Raw genomic sequence first — 16,460 nt, 5'->3', positions numbered from 1 at the left:
AGTTTATTTCTTATCCATTCAGAAAGCCAATGACAAATTGAATTATTATCATGCCTTTCTGATAACATATGTGCAACCTTAAATTGATTCTGAATTTTATCCACCACACCAATTTGATAAAGAAATATAGATGAGGTTTCCCTACCAGAAATTAATTTACATTTTGAGACTAAACCACCAGCAGCATTAATTGTAATCCTTGGTGTCTTATTAGTTTTTGTATACATTATATACATATTGAGTTCAGTCAAAGTCCAATAATGTACGGAGAAACGATCATATCCGATATCATTTATAACTTAGTTGTACGGAGTAAGATTTTTCATGAGGGATAATGCCATTATTGGATCATTATGTAGCTGATTTTTTTTATTCTGAAGTGATGGGTGACTTGGTTTGCTTTCTCCAAATTCCATTAGCATGATGCCGAAATATTTTGTTTTACTATTTTAATGAAATATTTGTCTCCTTTTTGTTCACCTTTACTCATATCAAACATATAATTGCCCTTGTATATAACTGCAAAGCAATGTGTTGCGTGTATCTGAACTATATGACAAATTATCAATCAACAATATTAAAATTATATCGCAACATTTATCAATGACCTAATATTTACATGTTTATCAGTCAATTCATTCGGAATCAAGATATTTTATAATCTAGTAGCATTTATTTTGTCACATTGATATATACATTTTACTTGGAGTATATATATTTTGTGTTTGTTTTTAAATTGAAGGTGCCTGTAAACAAAAAAAAAACCTGAAATTGTAATTTTGATACTTAGAAATAAATATAGAAAAACCTTTCAGAAACATTGTGTCAAATTGTCAAGCCTTTTTAGGTATTTAAATTGAAAGTTTTATTTACATTTTTACAACAGAATTGTTCATGAACTTTTATGATCCAGGGCACTAGATTTCTGAATTCGGCACTGAGTGTACATCGTTATTGAGTAGGTAGGTATTGCATTTTTTAAATTGATATGCTCGACCAAAAATCTTAAAAGTATTATTTAGATTCATAATTTAAGATTCCTTAATGTTTTTTATACTGGAATTAAGAAAAATTGAGTGTAACTCCATATTGGTTTTTTATGAGTTCGAGTTTAAAAATTTATAAGAGTCGTTAAAATGTCATATAGTTTCAAGTTCAAATTTTGACAAACTAGGATATTTAAACAAAAATCAACATTTTTAGTTACTCATCGTAATACAAAAAAAAAATATTTAGAGATTTTTAACTTTTTGATATTAAGTACGTTTGTCATTATTTACTATACCTACTGTACATACAATAAAATTATCAAAATATTTAGATTAAATTTAAGTTATTTATACCATGAACCTATGCACACCATATAGTTCCATGGTACGTCGAGGTTTTAACTTATAAGTTAATAATAACAACTACCTATGTATTACACTATTACAGCAATATTATTTTAAATTACGTTTTAATTGTTATTAGGTATAATATACCTAAGTGAGAATTATTTTGGCGAAAATTGATTCAAGTTATTGTATTACAAATTAAAAAGTAAAATACCAATAATAGGAATATAAAATATAAATATATAATAAAGTATCTTTAAAAATATAGACTGGCTGGGCATCTCCATTTATAATTATTAGATTAAAATTTAACTAATACGTTGCAGTGATTTGCTCAATGACGATGAACAATCAACACAACAGATTGCTTTTCTTCGGATTCAAAATTCAGAATCCTTTTTGTATTATTTAGGCTAGGGTAGGATATTCCAGTTTGGCTGGGACTGTACAAGTTTTGAACATTGCTTCCCGGTGTTTCGATAAAATGTTCGTGAATTAAACTTCAATAATTATTAATCTACGTTCATATTTTGTCATTCATAAACATTTTAGTAGGAAAAGAGTGATTAAGCAGTGTTTGATAAATTATAATAATATACTATATACATATATTATATATGTATTATGTATATCATACAAAAGTTGATTCATTTGACAAAAACTATTTTCAAATGATTTTTCCTGTCCGGTGAGTGATGATTATTAGTCAATAATTTTCAAGCACTTATCGGCTATTGATAATTTTTCCCATGCAAATATACAAAAAATGTCTGTCTTTAAGAAAAATAAATTATAGCTATACTAGTACCCCTGTTTTAACATTATATTTTCAGCACCGCCCTAAGAAAAACACGAATGATTTTTGAAAAGATTAGCTGCACAAGGGAAGGAATTTACAGCAAAGTATATGCTTAAATGGAACACAAACGAAAGCCCAGAGCTCTGACACGACATTTTAAATAGGCGGTTTTAAGAATATGAAACACTTATGAAGAACTTTGTACAACATTTTAAAGCTTTTGATCGTTAAAAAAATGTTATATCAACATAACTCAAAGAAACAGTTATTGTAATCAAATTTCTATAAATTGCTCAAAAAGAATAAAAAGTTTTGAAAATGTTATCATGTCTAGATAATTATAATATAAATTTTCAGGTAAAACCACCGGCTTATGGTTATTCATTTTTTGATTACAACAAAATAAAAATAGAATTTGTCAAAAGGTGGTGTAGCTTAAATATTCCCATTTATCAATGTTCTTTGTTAGATTTTCTTAATTATTTCGAAAAGTACAACAATAATAAATTAAACTTACAACATTTCACAAAATTATCAATAACTAAAATATAAGTAACCTATTTTACTTTAGTAACTGCCACTTGGTATGTTTTTTGTTATTTTAGTGGTTTTGGTGATTTTTTGGTGATTATACAAGGTCTCTTTTAAATTGCCAAATTGAATTTATAATACTTATAGAGCAGGTAATTCAATATGCGTAGGTATTCATCTATTTTTGCATTATTAAGCCGTATTGTAGAACCGTATGGGTAATTTCCAATCATGCATTTTGTTCATATTATTATGATACACACAAGTACACAACATAGGTACTACTACAATAAATTACGTAACTCCGGAAACCTTTTTCACCAGTCCACCCCTGTAATAATAGGTATAAAATATGGATAGATATTATTATTATGATTTACAACTGTTAGCGTGTGTATTAGCTTGTGCACTTGGCGTCGTTGAAATATTTCAGCATTTCTCTCAATATCATCCGCAATGTATACAATATTTATTTTATTACCGACTTTTAAGAAATCCGAAATCGTCATTGCAGACTTCTGTGTACAGATAAAACGTTCTATAAATACGACCATGCTTATATAACACGTTTTATTACACGCAATGCAACAGTCTGCAGATATCAACTGTGATTCTGTGAACACATATAATATAATAATATAATAATAATGTTATATAGGTAAGTAGGTACTTGTATTTGTATACAACATAATATACTCACACATAGGTACCTACCATATCTACTATGTCTTATAATATTACAATTACTATACATAAAGAAAACGTAATAACGTCCTGATGCGAAGAAAATAGTGAAATCGCGTTTTGTTACTTTTTTCCAAATGTTCCATGATCGCACTATAAATATTGTGTACCTACCGATATACACCCAATATATCCTGAACGACACGTTCGAGTTGCGTGTAATGTAACCATTCTAGACGAATAGATCAAATACTAAGAGATTACACTTTATTGTATATAGATTATAGGTACTATGTACGTTTCATACATGTATTTAAACATGTTTTCATAGTTTCTAAATCATATTTTGTATTACACTTATACCTATAGTGTTCGCATATCTGATCCGACGGAACTGTTAAAATGTGAGCCTGCGGTGACAACGTGACGTCTTGTCCATGTGTGTAATGCATATTATACACATATCACAAAAAAAAATGAAAAAAAATAAACAATATCAATATTAAATGGAAATGGAAAAATCGGTTCCGAAGTAGAAAGGTGTAGCGTATTTCTATTATTTCATTAATCTTGAGCCATATTTATTATTTTAAGTTATCAAGTCTTAATCAGTTAGTAATAATAATTAATATCGTAGGTAGGTATACAGAAATCTAGCGACTATACGAATATTCGTATGGATATAAAATAAAGAATTGTTTTTTTAACCTTTACTTCATAATCTATAGTACCTATACCATAATATTGTGATTGGTATGATTCAACAAGAATATATTTTGTTTTATAACCGTATCGCACAATAATAATTAATATAATATGCAGTTAAAATAATAAAATAAATAACAATAAACTAATAATATAGAAACAATGTTATTTTAATCCCGAGTCGATAACCGAACAGGCGAACAATGAATCTTGAAACACAATCGGTAATAAACACGCACTCTTTGAAATCTATTGAAGCGCATAGCTGCGCAATATAAACTTAACATATACTCATAAGTCACAATGCTCACTTATGAGTTATGTCTTAAACATACCTACCAGCTACCACAGTTTTCTAATCTTGTTAGGTACTGAGTGTGAATGTGTGATAAGTGATAACCATATTAAGTAGATAAGCAGGCATATGTGAGACTAGTAGACTACTGAGACTAGACTTCATTCGCAGCGGCAGCCTAGCTATATTAACCGGCGCTACCTTAATGAACCGAAAATAAGCCCAAAAATATTATGAAATATTAATATATAATTTTTAGAAAAGTCTGAATTATCTATTTAGAATTAATAATCTACAGTACTGGCAGCATATTTTAGAGATTAAATTTAACTCCAAAAATATCATTCATCTACAGCCCTGCAGGATTACACGACCGAACTACAAATCAAAAAAAAATAACACCATCACAATAAATATAATATTCAATAATAGATTATGCGAACTAGACCGTCGTCTGTCTCAAGTAGTTTATACGAGTATTATATATATATCGTAGTATAGGTTTTTCCGAAGTCGGGAACATAAATCTTTATAGGTAAATTGTAATTATAAAAATACATGAAAGTATTTTTTTTAAGCAATATCGACACTTTATACATTTAAAACAGTGTTCTTTTGTGTTAAATATCATACATTTTAAAATTTTAATTTCTTAAAAATATAAAATGTTTATGTATTCATTTTGCACTATCAGAACGAACCCCCTACTAAAGCAATTCTCAATTAATAACTATTATCGAACCAACAAGTAATAAGATTAATAAAATTAAAAAACACTGGATGTGATTCAAACTTTAATATTGTTTAGACAGTTAGTTACCTAGGTAAATAAAAGTGATGATTATACAATAATATTGGTTTTGGTTACCGAATTAATAATTAATAATTATAAATGTAATGGTAATATCATATTATACATATACATTTATATATTTTACGGCAGAATTATTGATGATAAACAATTTTACAACATGATGTTTTTTTATATGCTTCAATAAATATTGTTTTCAACGTTCATGGTTAATATATTCAAACAAAACACCTCTTGTTTAAAAGTTTTAAACACGCGATTAAAACGGTTTAAATCGCTTTCCAACCCTCCATTCATGATATAAGAACCAATACCTTCGTAGGTACTATATTTTGTTTCTCTATACGCCTATTTGGTGGTATCTATTCAATATAAATGTATTTATTGAATAATTCAAGGTTTGTTATGAATAAAGTATATCGTTAGGTACGAATAGGTAGTAATAGTATATATTGTTGTTTAACTGGGTCACCACTCACCACCAATCCATAGTATTTAAAACCAAATGTAGGCACCTACACCTACGCAACTATTATGCGGCCGCTGACTGTAAATCGGCTGTCGTGAGTAGTGGGTCTTAAGTATTTTAGTGTGTTATAATGACAATACATATTATAATATTATTGTATTCGGCCAATACGCGTCCGGACGATATAACGGCAGCGTGATCTACCACCATCATTTTGAACTTATCAACGCGTTAGATGGCACTAATTTGTAAACTATTTTTGCTTTGAACTTTGGTACTTTGTGTTATCTATCCGATTCCGTGTGATTTTTAGTAATAACTTATTGTCTATAAGGTATTTTTATTACACCTGTCGTATTCCGTAAATTATTTAATGTGTGGCCGCATATGCATAGACGCAAATCACAGGCTGAGGGAGTTTACATAATATAAGTACTAGGTAGGTACCTACCTATATCTGAATTCTGAGATGGATCACATCTAGTAAATTGGTAGATCACCTGCTACACAAATGCCTATTAGAATTTAGAGTGGTTCATAATAATAGTTTTATGAAATGGGGTGATTTCAGTCATGAAATATTGAAGTAGGTAAGTTGTTTTTAATTAAATAATATAAATGAAAAAAAGTGAAAAAAGTTGTACAATAAGTATGCATTTAAAAATACAATATGCTAGATACATACCTACAGTATACACATAAGTTAGGCACTGGGTATATATTTAAAATTATGATTATTAACTTGTGTCTTGTTACAATTAACTCAAAACGAACGAGTAAAATATTTTAAACCAGAACCTTATGAAAGGGAAATTAGAAAAATAAGACATATCAGCTATACCTACATATTATAGTAAAATTGATAGTAAATATTGTATTAAAAAAACATAGTCAATAAAATAATGTTAAATTGTTAAAACCACATTTTCATTATGGCTCTATAATCAGCTCATTTTATAGGAATTTAGTTACATTTTTAAACTGCTATCAGTTATATCATAAGGGTATGCTTTAAATAAAATAATATGATACTCAAAATATATTCTAAAAATAAATATTTAATCATAACAGAGGAGTAACAGGACAAAAATCCGTAATGTTTGCAGTCGATCATTCAGACCGTAATTACTGAAGCGAATAATTTAATTAAATCATTCTCTAATAAATAACAAATGTTCGATAAATTAAAATATTTATTTGTATACATAATATGTCAATATATAAATATACATATATATTGAAAAAAAAATATTCCAATACATTTCTAAAACAAGTCTTTTTTTATTGCTGGAGTGTCAAACTTATATAATAGTTATGTATAATTTACTTATACTACGGATTATAAAAAATATATTTCTACTAAAGTATTTTATTAGCACAATAAATTATGTTCTCAAAAATATATTTAAATGATTTCGTTGAGCACAAATTGAGCATAACGTTGGTAAAGGCCACAATGAAAAAAAAAACCAAAAATGTATATAAACTGAATTCATTTGTGGATCGATCACAGACATCCCAGTTTTAATAATATTAATTAGATGTGTTATACATATTATTTTAAGTTGTAAGCTAAACTGTAATTTTGTTTCTGTAGTATGACTAGAATACATCTAATGTCTAAACAATTTTAAAACAGTAATACAATAACAACTGACACTAAAATATTTTTTTATTCAAATAATAAAGGCTGTAATTATGGCCTTGGAAATGTTTAAAAAATAAATAATAGTATAAAATTACGACCGTTAATCAATGTATTAGACATTAATTTGCTCTAACATTAAACTTTATTTACATCAGTAGCGGCTCGTGAGTAAATATTTTGGGGAGACTTTGATTGGCTTCTACACTGAATTATTATATGTAATATAGTGACTATCAGCAGTGCACGGCATACTATATTGCTATGAACCCAGTTTCAAAAGCGCCTATAATACACAGCTTATCATCCCCAGTTCCCTTTGTCCATCCAGCGATAACATTACATATCACAATTGAAATTGTCGAGCAAACAAAGAATACAATATTATATATTTTCAATTCACATTTAAATACTTCTACACATTTTTATTTTAAATTAGTTAATATTTACAAGCAGCTGGTTTTTGTTTATGGGGTAATGCAGTTTCAAAGTCTCCTCCGACGAACCGCCCCTGATTTACACAAGTCATCAGATTTTATGGTAAACAAATTTTATAAATAATTAAAAATTATACATACACAAATGAAGATTAAACACGCTTTGTAATTTTGTATAATTATGAATTTTTGTTAATAAAAAAAAAATAAAGTAATAATAATTATATAGCATTTTAATGCATAGTAACAATACTTGGTTCTAAACATTTAAATTATTAAATAATGATTTTTATGCCAGTAAATATTAACTATAATTTATTTGATTCATTCATAAAAATAAGATTCTCACATACAAAAAATTATAAATTTAGATCTAATTATGATGATTTGTTTTTCTAATATTTTTTTCATTGTTCACAGAATGTATGAACAAATTTCTATTGGGGGACATTGCAATTTTACGAGAAAATTTTAAAATCAAAATTACATGATTGATATGTTGCCTTAAGCCCAGATTTTATTAAGTTTCATTATTATGTAATAAATTAAATAAATGATAAATTATTAAATTATAAATTATACATTAGAAAACCAAAACTGAATACTATGCATCAATAACTCAAAAGTATTATAGTACGTCAAGTATTTATGAAGCATTGAGCCATAATATTAAATTATAATTTTTATACATACGTGCATATGTACATAAAATATAAATGAGATTCTTTAAAAAATAAAAATTTAACTGTGCGAAATGTATTTAATTTATAGAAAGTATGTTTTTAAATTATTTAGTTACAATTTTATACAATTACACATAAAATATTTTGTAAATTAATAAATTATAAAATTGTATACAAAGAAGAACTTATTGCTATTACTTAAAAAAAAAATTATTTGTGATAAAAATATAATAAAACGTGGTTTGTGCCAACGAGTCATGTTAAATTGTTGTTTTTCAATTTATTCAAATATTATTATTTAACATCACTTTACCGGTATTTAATAGAGGAACAGTACTTGAGCGAAAGATGCTTAGGAATAAAATGTAAGTACAGAGTTTTGATTGCCCCGCACTAAAAGAAATGGAGGCATACCTTGCGTCAACGTCTCTAGCCAGGACATATATAAAGATGCTGGTACAACATTTTTTCTGGGCATTGGTAAAGTCCTGTTAACAATCCAATCAATTTTTACACAATTTAGTATGATCTTATGATTTGTATATACACCTAATTTACTAATATAAATAAATATGTATGTTCAGTTAAGGCATTGAATCAGTTATTTTATGAAATATCAAAAATAATTGTTTAAATTATAAAATGTATACTTAAAGTTTAACCTAGTTGTTTTATTCATTCCCTTCCACCATGCTGTATTAACACCATGCTGTATATTAATACAATAAATACAATTGGTAATTTACTTTTCAACATATTAATTGGTCATATGTCATTCTTGTTAGCAACAAAAAATAAATAATATAATCACACATTTAACAACTTTGTACAAAATCTTAATTAAAAAGACTTGGAATAATAAAAAGAAGAAAGACAGATTGTTTAATACTCTTAGTTAGTATTTGATGTGTTAATAAAAGAAAAAGCCATCAATTTAAATTATAAAAACTGTTCAAAAAACAGAGATGTTAAGATTATCAACATGAGTCTAATACCGGCATAACAAATTGGAATAATTAAATGTACATTTTTTTAATGAATGTTAAAAAATCTAATATTGTTCACAGAGTGGTGTGGTCTGAAAATTTACTAGCAAAAAAAACTATTAAGAATGTTTTAATTACATTAAAGATTAGCAACAGCTAATCACTTGAAACTTATCATGATTATTTTTAAGAATACAAAATGTATGAAAAAATATGATATAAAGTGTAATTATAGTAAAAATAATGTACTGTGTAATTCAAAATGTCCAACACTGCTCTCGTAAACAAATATAGTTTAACAATATTAAATAATTTTTTGTACTATATATAGTATATTTTATATTTTATATTATGATTGTATATTTTATTTACATTGTTATAACTAGAGTTTACATCAAATTACTCATTTAAATATAAGTATAATAGTATTTCTCTGTATTTCATTATAGATTTAACTGAATAAATTTTAAGTACATAAGCTGCCTATTTCATAGAACAAAATTATTCAATACTCTAATATTGGTATAAATTATATTAGCTATTTTATGAATCAATGATGCTTTTATATTAGTTGCATCAACACACAAGAACTAAACATTTTGGTCACCACTGTTATAAAACTATTCCGATGCTTAATGGTTGGTACTACTCACATTACAATTAAATTGGCTTCTTGTGAATTTTCTAAAAGCAGCTCTCTTAACCGAAGATGACGGTTTGTTTTTTCTTTCATAGCTGTTAATTCTGACTCTTTTATACTATCATCTACAAAAGTTAAATTATATAGTTAAGGTGTATTTTTTTTTTTTGCATTTCAATACATACTTTCACTATTTAGTCCTTTAGGCTTATAACTTTTAATCAGTCCATCATAAAAAGCTAATGTTTCTTCATGTGGTTTCCTCATAAGATCTGTTATTACTAATAAGTCTGAATAATCAATACGGAATTTGGCTAATAGGCTAGCAATACTACAAGAGACCAAACATTAAAAAACACATAATAGTTAATTATTAAATAATTTTAAAAATGTTCACCTTCTTTGTTCAAATTCCAATTGATCTTTTTTATTAGCTATTGTAAATACTCTCAATTTACAAGATGACCAATTACCTCGTGTGCTTAAGATATATGGTAAAAGTAATGTAAGACCTTAATTAAATAAATTGAGATATCAATATTATAAAATATTACAAGCAGTTAATATTGAAACTTTACCTCCATCATCATATAACCACCAAACATCAATTGAACCTTTCTTTTGTTTACGTTGAAACCTGGTAATCTCATTCATAGTGTCTTTGGGTAAATCATAACCATCAGTTCCTCTACAATGTAACAAGTATTATTATTAATTTATTTAAAATTATGAAATAATTCTTAAAAATTTACTTGACAATGTTGACTTTTTGATTTTTATTGACCTTAGGTTGATCAACTTTATCGTCAGTGCACTCTTTGTTCAACGATGTAGATGTTTCTTTGTTTAATAATTCATTTTCTTCATCACTGTCATTTTTATCAGCTGTGGAACATTAACTAGGTATAAACTTTGTTTAATTGGAAAATATGTAAACAAAATGTAAAATATTTAATATATAATAAGGCAACTAACCATAATTTCAGAATCATTAAAATTGATTTCCATACTAATAAAATTCATATAAAATTTTACCTTTAAAGCATTTAATATCTAATGCATTAATGATTCTTTTAGAGATAAAATATTAAAAATGAACTCTTTAATATTATATAAAATAAAAGCATTTAAAATGACACTGTGAATAGCAATTAAAGTTAAGAACTACTACAGAATACAATTTTGATCAAAGTACAAATCAGTCAAGGGCAAACATATTAACTATAATACATTCTTACAAACATAACTTAATACTTACTAACGGTAGACATTGACTGTGATCTACTATGTAAAAATGGTTCTTCTGAAAGGTACGATGATTTACGGTTTACCATCATATCAAGTTGCATTTCATCAATGAGAATAGAATTTGAAAAATTTAAACCAGATTTGACACGCAATATACATACGGCCATATGAATATCTAAAGCTTTACTAAAAAATTCCATAATAATTTATGATTGATTATAAGTCATAACTCAAAATCAATTGTTTTAATACATACTGCAACACATTGAAATACATATTTAAATCTTGAGAACTACATTTGAACCAATTGCTCTTATAACCCAACAAAACAATATTTGGTTTCAGTTTGCCTAAACCAACTGTTTGCATTAAACTTTTAGCGCCATCATCAAAATTAGTACCATCTATTTGTACATAAAATCCTTTGATTTTATGGTAACATAACCAATTTATGGCACGTTTTGAATAAATTTCAAGTAACTTTTGTGAAGATGGAGCCTAAAATTTTAAGATTTTAGATGATTAAAAATAATTTTGTTTAAAATATAATTAGTTTCAATACTTAAACTTAATATACAAACATACTTTGATAATATTTCCACATACGAGTAACGACAAATTTTTTGTAATGAGATGTGCAAAATCAATTAATGATGGTCTAGAAGACGTCATTCCAGTAAGTACAAGCAGTTGAGGCCTAAAGTTTTTAACATGATCTTCAACCCTGATGAGATTGTGAACAGCCATTAGGGCTTGTTTGTAAGTTTGAGCTTGGGTACTTGTACCCCAATTGACATCTGAAATAAATAATTTCTAAGTATTTGAATACTTTTCATCTCTAAATCAATATAATTACCTGGTTTTTGATATGATACTATTAAGTACAAGGCTAATATAGCTCCTAACGTCACCAGAGCTGTTCCCCAGCTAATGACAAACATCAATACTACACATAACATTGAACCACCTAAACTTAACCACATATTATACAACTGAAATAGAAATAAAAAGTTTGAATTAAAATATTTTACAAATTATAAATGTTAATAAAAATGAATAATTATAATTGCTTTACCTTAAAAGTAGGACGCCATCCAATTGGCTTGACTAAAGATGCATGAAATGTACTGAAGTTTATCAACGCATAGACACTAAGGAATATATTTGATATTGAAGGTAATATTGCATTCAAGTTACCTATAAATACCAAATCTATTGTTATTAACAGTAATAGAATACACAAATTATATAATTTATAGTACCAGGAAGTATAAACAGCAAAACAATTATTGTAGTCAAAATATCAGCTCTTATTGGCTCTCCCGATTTATTACTAAATCCAAACCATGTTAGATTATTGTAAAGTCTATCATTGCATAACATTTGAAATACTTTTGGAGCAGCTAAAAATGAAGAAAATGAGGCTGTTAATGTTGAGGCCAAGATACATGCGTATACTAATGGGCTAAAAAATGCTATAAGTCCAATAGTCCGATTGACTGCCTAAAAATTGTTATGAAAATAAAATAAACAATACATTTTAAAAAAGTATTTATTTTTAAATAGGCCAAAAACTTACATAGTGTTTATTATGATCATCAAAATTAGATTTATAAAGTGGATCTTGATCTTTAAATGTTGAACCAACCAAAATTGCTATACTAATGTATATGGAAGAAGAAATAAAAATAGACGTTAAGGAACCTCTTGGTATTGCTCTTAATGAATCCTAGATAACAAATAAAAATTAAAAAATTAGTATAAAAATTTATTTCTGCTATAATGACTTTATCATTTTTTTTCTCAAAAGTGGTTACTAATGATTCATGTATAAACCTGTCACCAATCGCATGGAAATAGATGACACATTCACTCATGTCGTGTGGGATAAAAATCTACCACATAATTTCATTTATACCGAAACATATGGAAAAATAAAAACTCCAAATATATATCCATATTGTGTTATTAGAAGGTATTAAGTTAGAGACACAATAATATTAAGTTAGTTTTATAAGTGTATTTAAATGTCTAGGGTGAATATTAACACCGTACAATGATACCTGGTGAATGGGTTATTACTAACTAGTAACTATACTGAACCATCAATTCAATATTTAATCAATGACTGAACTTCAAAACCAAACTTATTTATTAAAATAAGGGTGTAATAATAAAAGAATGGTTAATTGAATATTCTAGAACAGTTCCTTCACTTAAGATTGGTTACAGATTGATACCATTGTCAAATATTTGGAGCACATTTTGGTTATTATTAGTATATGTGATTTTTTCTGAGATAGATCAAAATATATACATAACATATTCAGTTATTTGTTATTTAAATAAAATATGATCTTGTATATAATATTTTAAGATTTTAAATAAAATATAGGAATTTAAATTACCTTTAATTCGCCTGATTTATTTGTTCCAGCTAAAAATCCAGATACTGCTGGAAAAAATATACTAAACCCATACCAAAAACTTTTACACCAATCATCAAAGGTTTTAAAATCTTTAAACATGTTATAATTAATTACATCCCCTGAAAAATAATAATCAATTAATGGATATTAGATTATAAAACTACACTAGGTTTAAGCCATTACTAATTTTGCTTACAGCTAAAACCAATGAAACCTTCATTTCTTTCAGAATCAGTCTTTGGCCCATAAATAGCTCCTATAAATACATCTAAAATCGCTGCAATTATAAGAACTAGTACAACCGCATGCACCTAAAAATTAAAAAAAAACCAACAAATAGTAAATTAATAATACATAAATCTAAGTAATAATTTATTTATTACTTGGATGCGTGACCGAATGCCAAATAATGTTGCACATAACAATGCAGCTGTTAAACAGATCCCAAGAATTCTCATATCTTGTACATCACCATCCAGTATATATAAATTAAACGACTTCATGAGAATCTGCACCATTTCACAAAATCCAACCATATGCATTGCACATGCAGCAGACAAAGCTATAGAATAAATCACACCAATGCAAGCACCAAATTCTGGCCCAAGAGAACGAGATATCATAAAATAAGTTCCGCCTTCCTTCAATACCCCGTTTGTACTGATTGCTGACATGGATAAAGCTGTTATAGTCGTGATAGCACCACCAAATAATATTATCACAATTCCTGAAACTGATTTTTTTTATATAAATTTCCATTGAAGATAATTTAAAAAATTAAAGTTATATTACTTAAACCAGTAGTACAGACAACCCATGCTACTCTTAAAAATAACATCAGACCCCATATTTGTACTAGGTTACGGATAAGAACTCCTTGAATCCATCCTTGTTCATGTTTTTTCTTTATTGGTCTACTTGGTTCATTATCTTGAGCTTCTATGTTCTATAACAATTAATAAATATATTATAAAATGAAAGGTAATTTTAATTAAAAAAATATATATACTTTTTCAGCCAAATCACAATTATGCAGTTCATCTAGAGTAGGTCTGCATGCAACATGCACTGACATTATGTTTCTGTAATTATCCAATCTTGGCAATGCTTCACGGGTCAATTGCCGAAAACTTTTATATTTGTTATCATCTGACGAAGCACTGTCTAATCGCATCCTTTGAGGAGTTTCACAATCCACCAAATTTACTTGAAACCTAGTGCGTTTCGTATCTGAAACGACACTTTTCAACTCGACATCATTTGATTCGGAATCCATTTTTATCTAAAAAAAGTTATACATGTTGATATGATAAAAAAATCAACTCATATGAGTTTATACATATTTTATGTGGGTAGTCTACCTACATAGGTAAGAAAATACATAGTTAAATATATCAAGTAGGTATCTATTAAATTTTTCAACTACTTATTTGCCTCAGACTTAAACTAAATGAGTAAAAAAATGACATAAAATATAACTAATATCATATTACCTACCTGTTTATTTTTTTTTCAAAATATATTTATTCATCATTGGCAATATATTTACAACTTATATGCCTACCATTTGTATTATAATAAACTATATATTATGTCTAAACATATTGATATATCTACCTACCTACAGTAAAATGCATACAATTTAAATAATTCAACGAAAAATAAATAATGCCAAATCATTGTATTGCAGTCAATTATAAAAATATAGGTTGTAATTACCGGTATTCTTTACTGGTAAAACTAATTAAGTCAATAAATCACAAAAGTTGATTATCCCCAGAAGCATAATAAAACAAAAATTATATAAAATTCAATCAAATTAATTCGATCAAAAACTAATGGAATTCTACTAGACATACTTAGTGGAGATTGGAGAACTGTAAGGTTGGACCTTGTACCGGGACTTTGTAAATCGTAATGAGAACGGCATCAAGTCAATCAATGCAAATTATGAAAAAGACATTTTCAAGATAACAATGGTTTGTGTCACCCCTCTAATGCACAATATCCTTCGTGCTTCATAATGCAGCATCACATAAATGTTGCCAAGTGGATATGACACATCATGCAGCTTAGAGAAGCATGAATGCTGTCAGCCATCACTGGCGAGAAACATAAAACTATTTACCTGATTGACGAGCGTATCCGTTAGCCGACCTTAAGGAGCAATTTCTTCTGGCTTAAGTCCGTCGTCAGGTCCCACGGTGTTCGACGATGAGGCGAGTTTAACAACGTCCCAACATCGCCTCACTCAGTGTGATGCACGTGCAGCGGCGACGACTGGGTCGGTCGGGAGATTTGGAGCAGCGGGCGAGCGCGTGCTCACACTACGTACACGGGCGGCGTGACGAGCACATATTTTCGTCTTTCACGAACAAAAATAAATACGAAACCGTCGAAACGGCGACGGACACGACTCGCACTTCACTCCCGACCGGCGTTCGGACGACGGAGCCGACGATAAAAATAATAATAATAGCAACCAAACAATTAATTAATGACAATTAAAAGCTACTTATTCGTTGTTAATTTGATTTCCTCACCAATAATACCTGTAAAGTTCCTTAAACCCGAAAAACGAAAGTCCCGACCCCGACGACCGTCGTCCGTCGTCGTAGTTTCGCCGTTATCAAGCCTTGGTCTGCTACATACAGTAATAGTCTGCAAACAGTGCAAACGCAAGCTGCTGTGTAGGTTAGAACGCGATACTGATAAGCGGACGGGCGAGCATGGAAGAAATTTGCCCGCCATTAATTTCAAA

The 16,460-nt window shown here is 28.0% G+C and overlaps 1 protein-coding gene across 1 annotated transcript; it reads right to left on the bottom strand.

The window, feature by feature from the left end:
* Positions 1 to 8,552: 8,552 nt before the first annotated feature.
* Positions 8,553 to 16,331, bottom strand: LOC111036474 (solute carrier family 12 member 3). The gene is made up of 19 exons (XM_022318502.1): positions 15,828 to 16,331; positions 14,709 to 14,981; positions 14,492 to 14,645; positions 14,083 to 14,432; positions 13,896 to 14,010; positions 13,679 to 13,818; positions 12,850 to 12,999; positions 12,533 to 12,773; positions 12,346 to 12,467; positions 12,127 to 12,262; positions 11,856 to 12,067; positions 11,527 to 11,768; positions 11,281 to 11,456; positions 10,775 to 10,907; positions 10,601 to 10,710; positions 10,420 to 10,534; positions 10,208 to 10,353; positions 10,036 to 10,147; positions 8,553 to 8,884 (listed from the first exon to the last, which is right to left on the bottom strand). The coding sequence occupies exons 2-19, from the start codon at positions 14,973 to 14,975 to the stop codon at positions 8,749 to 8,751; spliced, it is 3,057 nt and encodes a 1,018-aa protein (XP_022174194.1). The 5' UTR covers positions 14,976 to 14,981; positions 15,828 to 16,331; the 3' UTR covers positions 8,553 to 8,748.
* Between the last annotated feature and the right edge of the window lie 129 nt (positions 16,332 to 16,460).

This window comes from Myzus persicae, unplaced genomic scaffold (genome assembly GCF_001856785.1).
Source record: "Myzus persicae strain clone G006 unplaced genomic scaffold, MPER_G0061.0, whole genome shotgun sequence".
Lineage (NCBI taxonomy): Eukaryota > Metazoa > Arthropoda > Insecta > Hemiptera > Aphididae > Myzus > Myzus persicae.
This window is presented reverse-complemented; position numbering and strand designations above follow the sequence as displayed.

What these genes read in the sequence shown, in the direction of transcription:
- LOC111036474 (XM_022318502.1), bottom strand. Translation starts at nt 14,975, where the DNA reads ATGGATTCCGAATCAAATGATGTCGAGTTGAAAAGTGTCGTTTCAGAT. An exon ending in AGGTTTCATTGGTTTTAGCT is followed by an intron (nt 13,819 to 13,895) that starts GTAAGCAAAATT and finishes ATTATTTTTCAG; the next exon opens with GGGATGTAATTAATTATAAC. An exon ending in ATGATCATAATAAACACTAT is followed by an intron (nt 12,774 to 12,849) that starts GTAAGTTTTTGG and finishes AACAATTTTTAG; the next exon opens with GCAGTCAATCGGACTATTGG.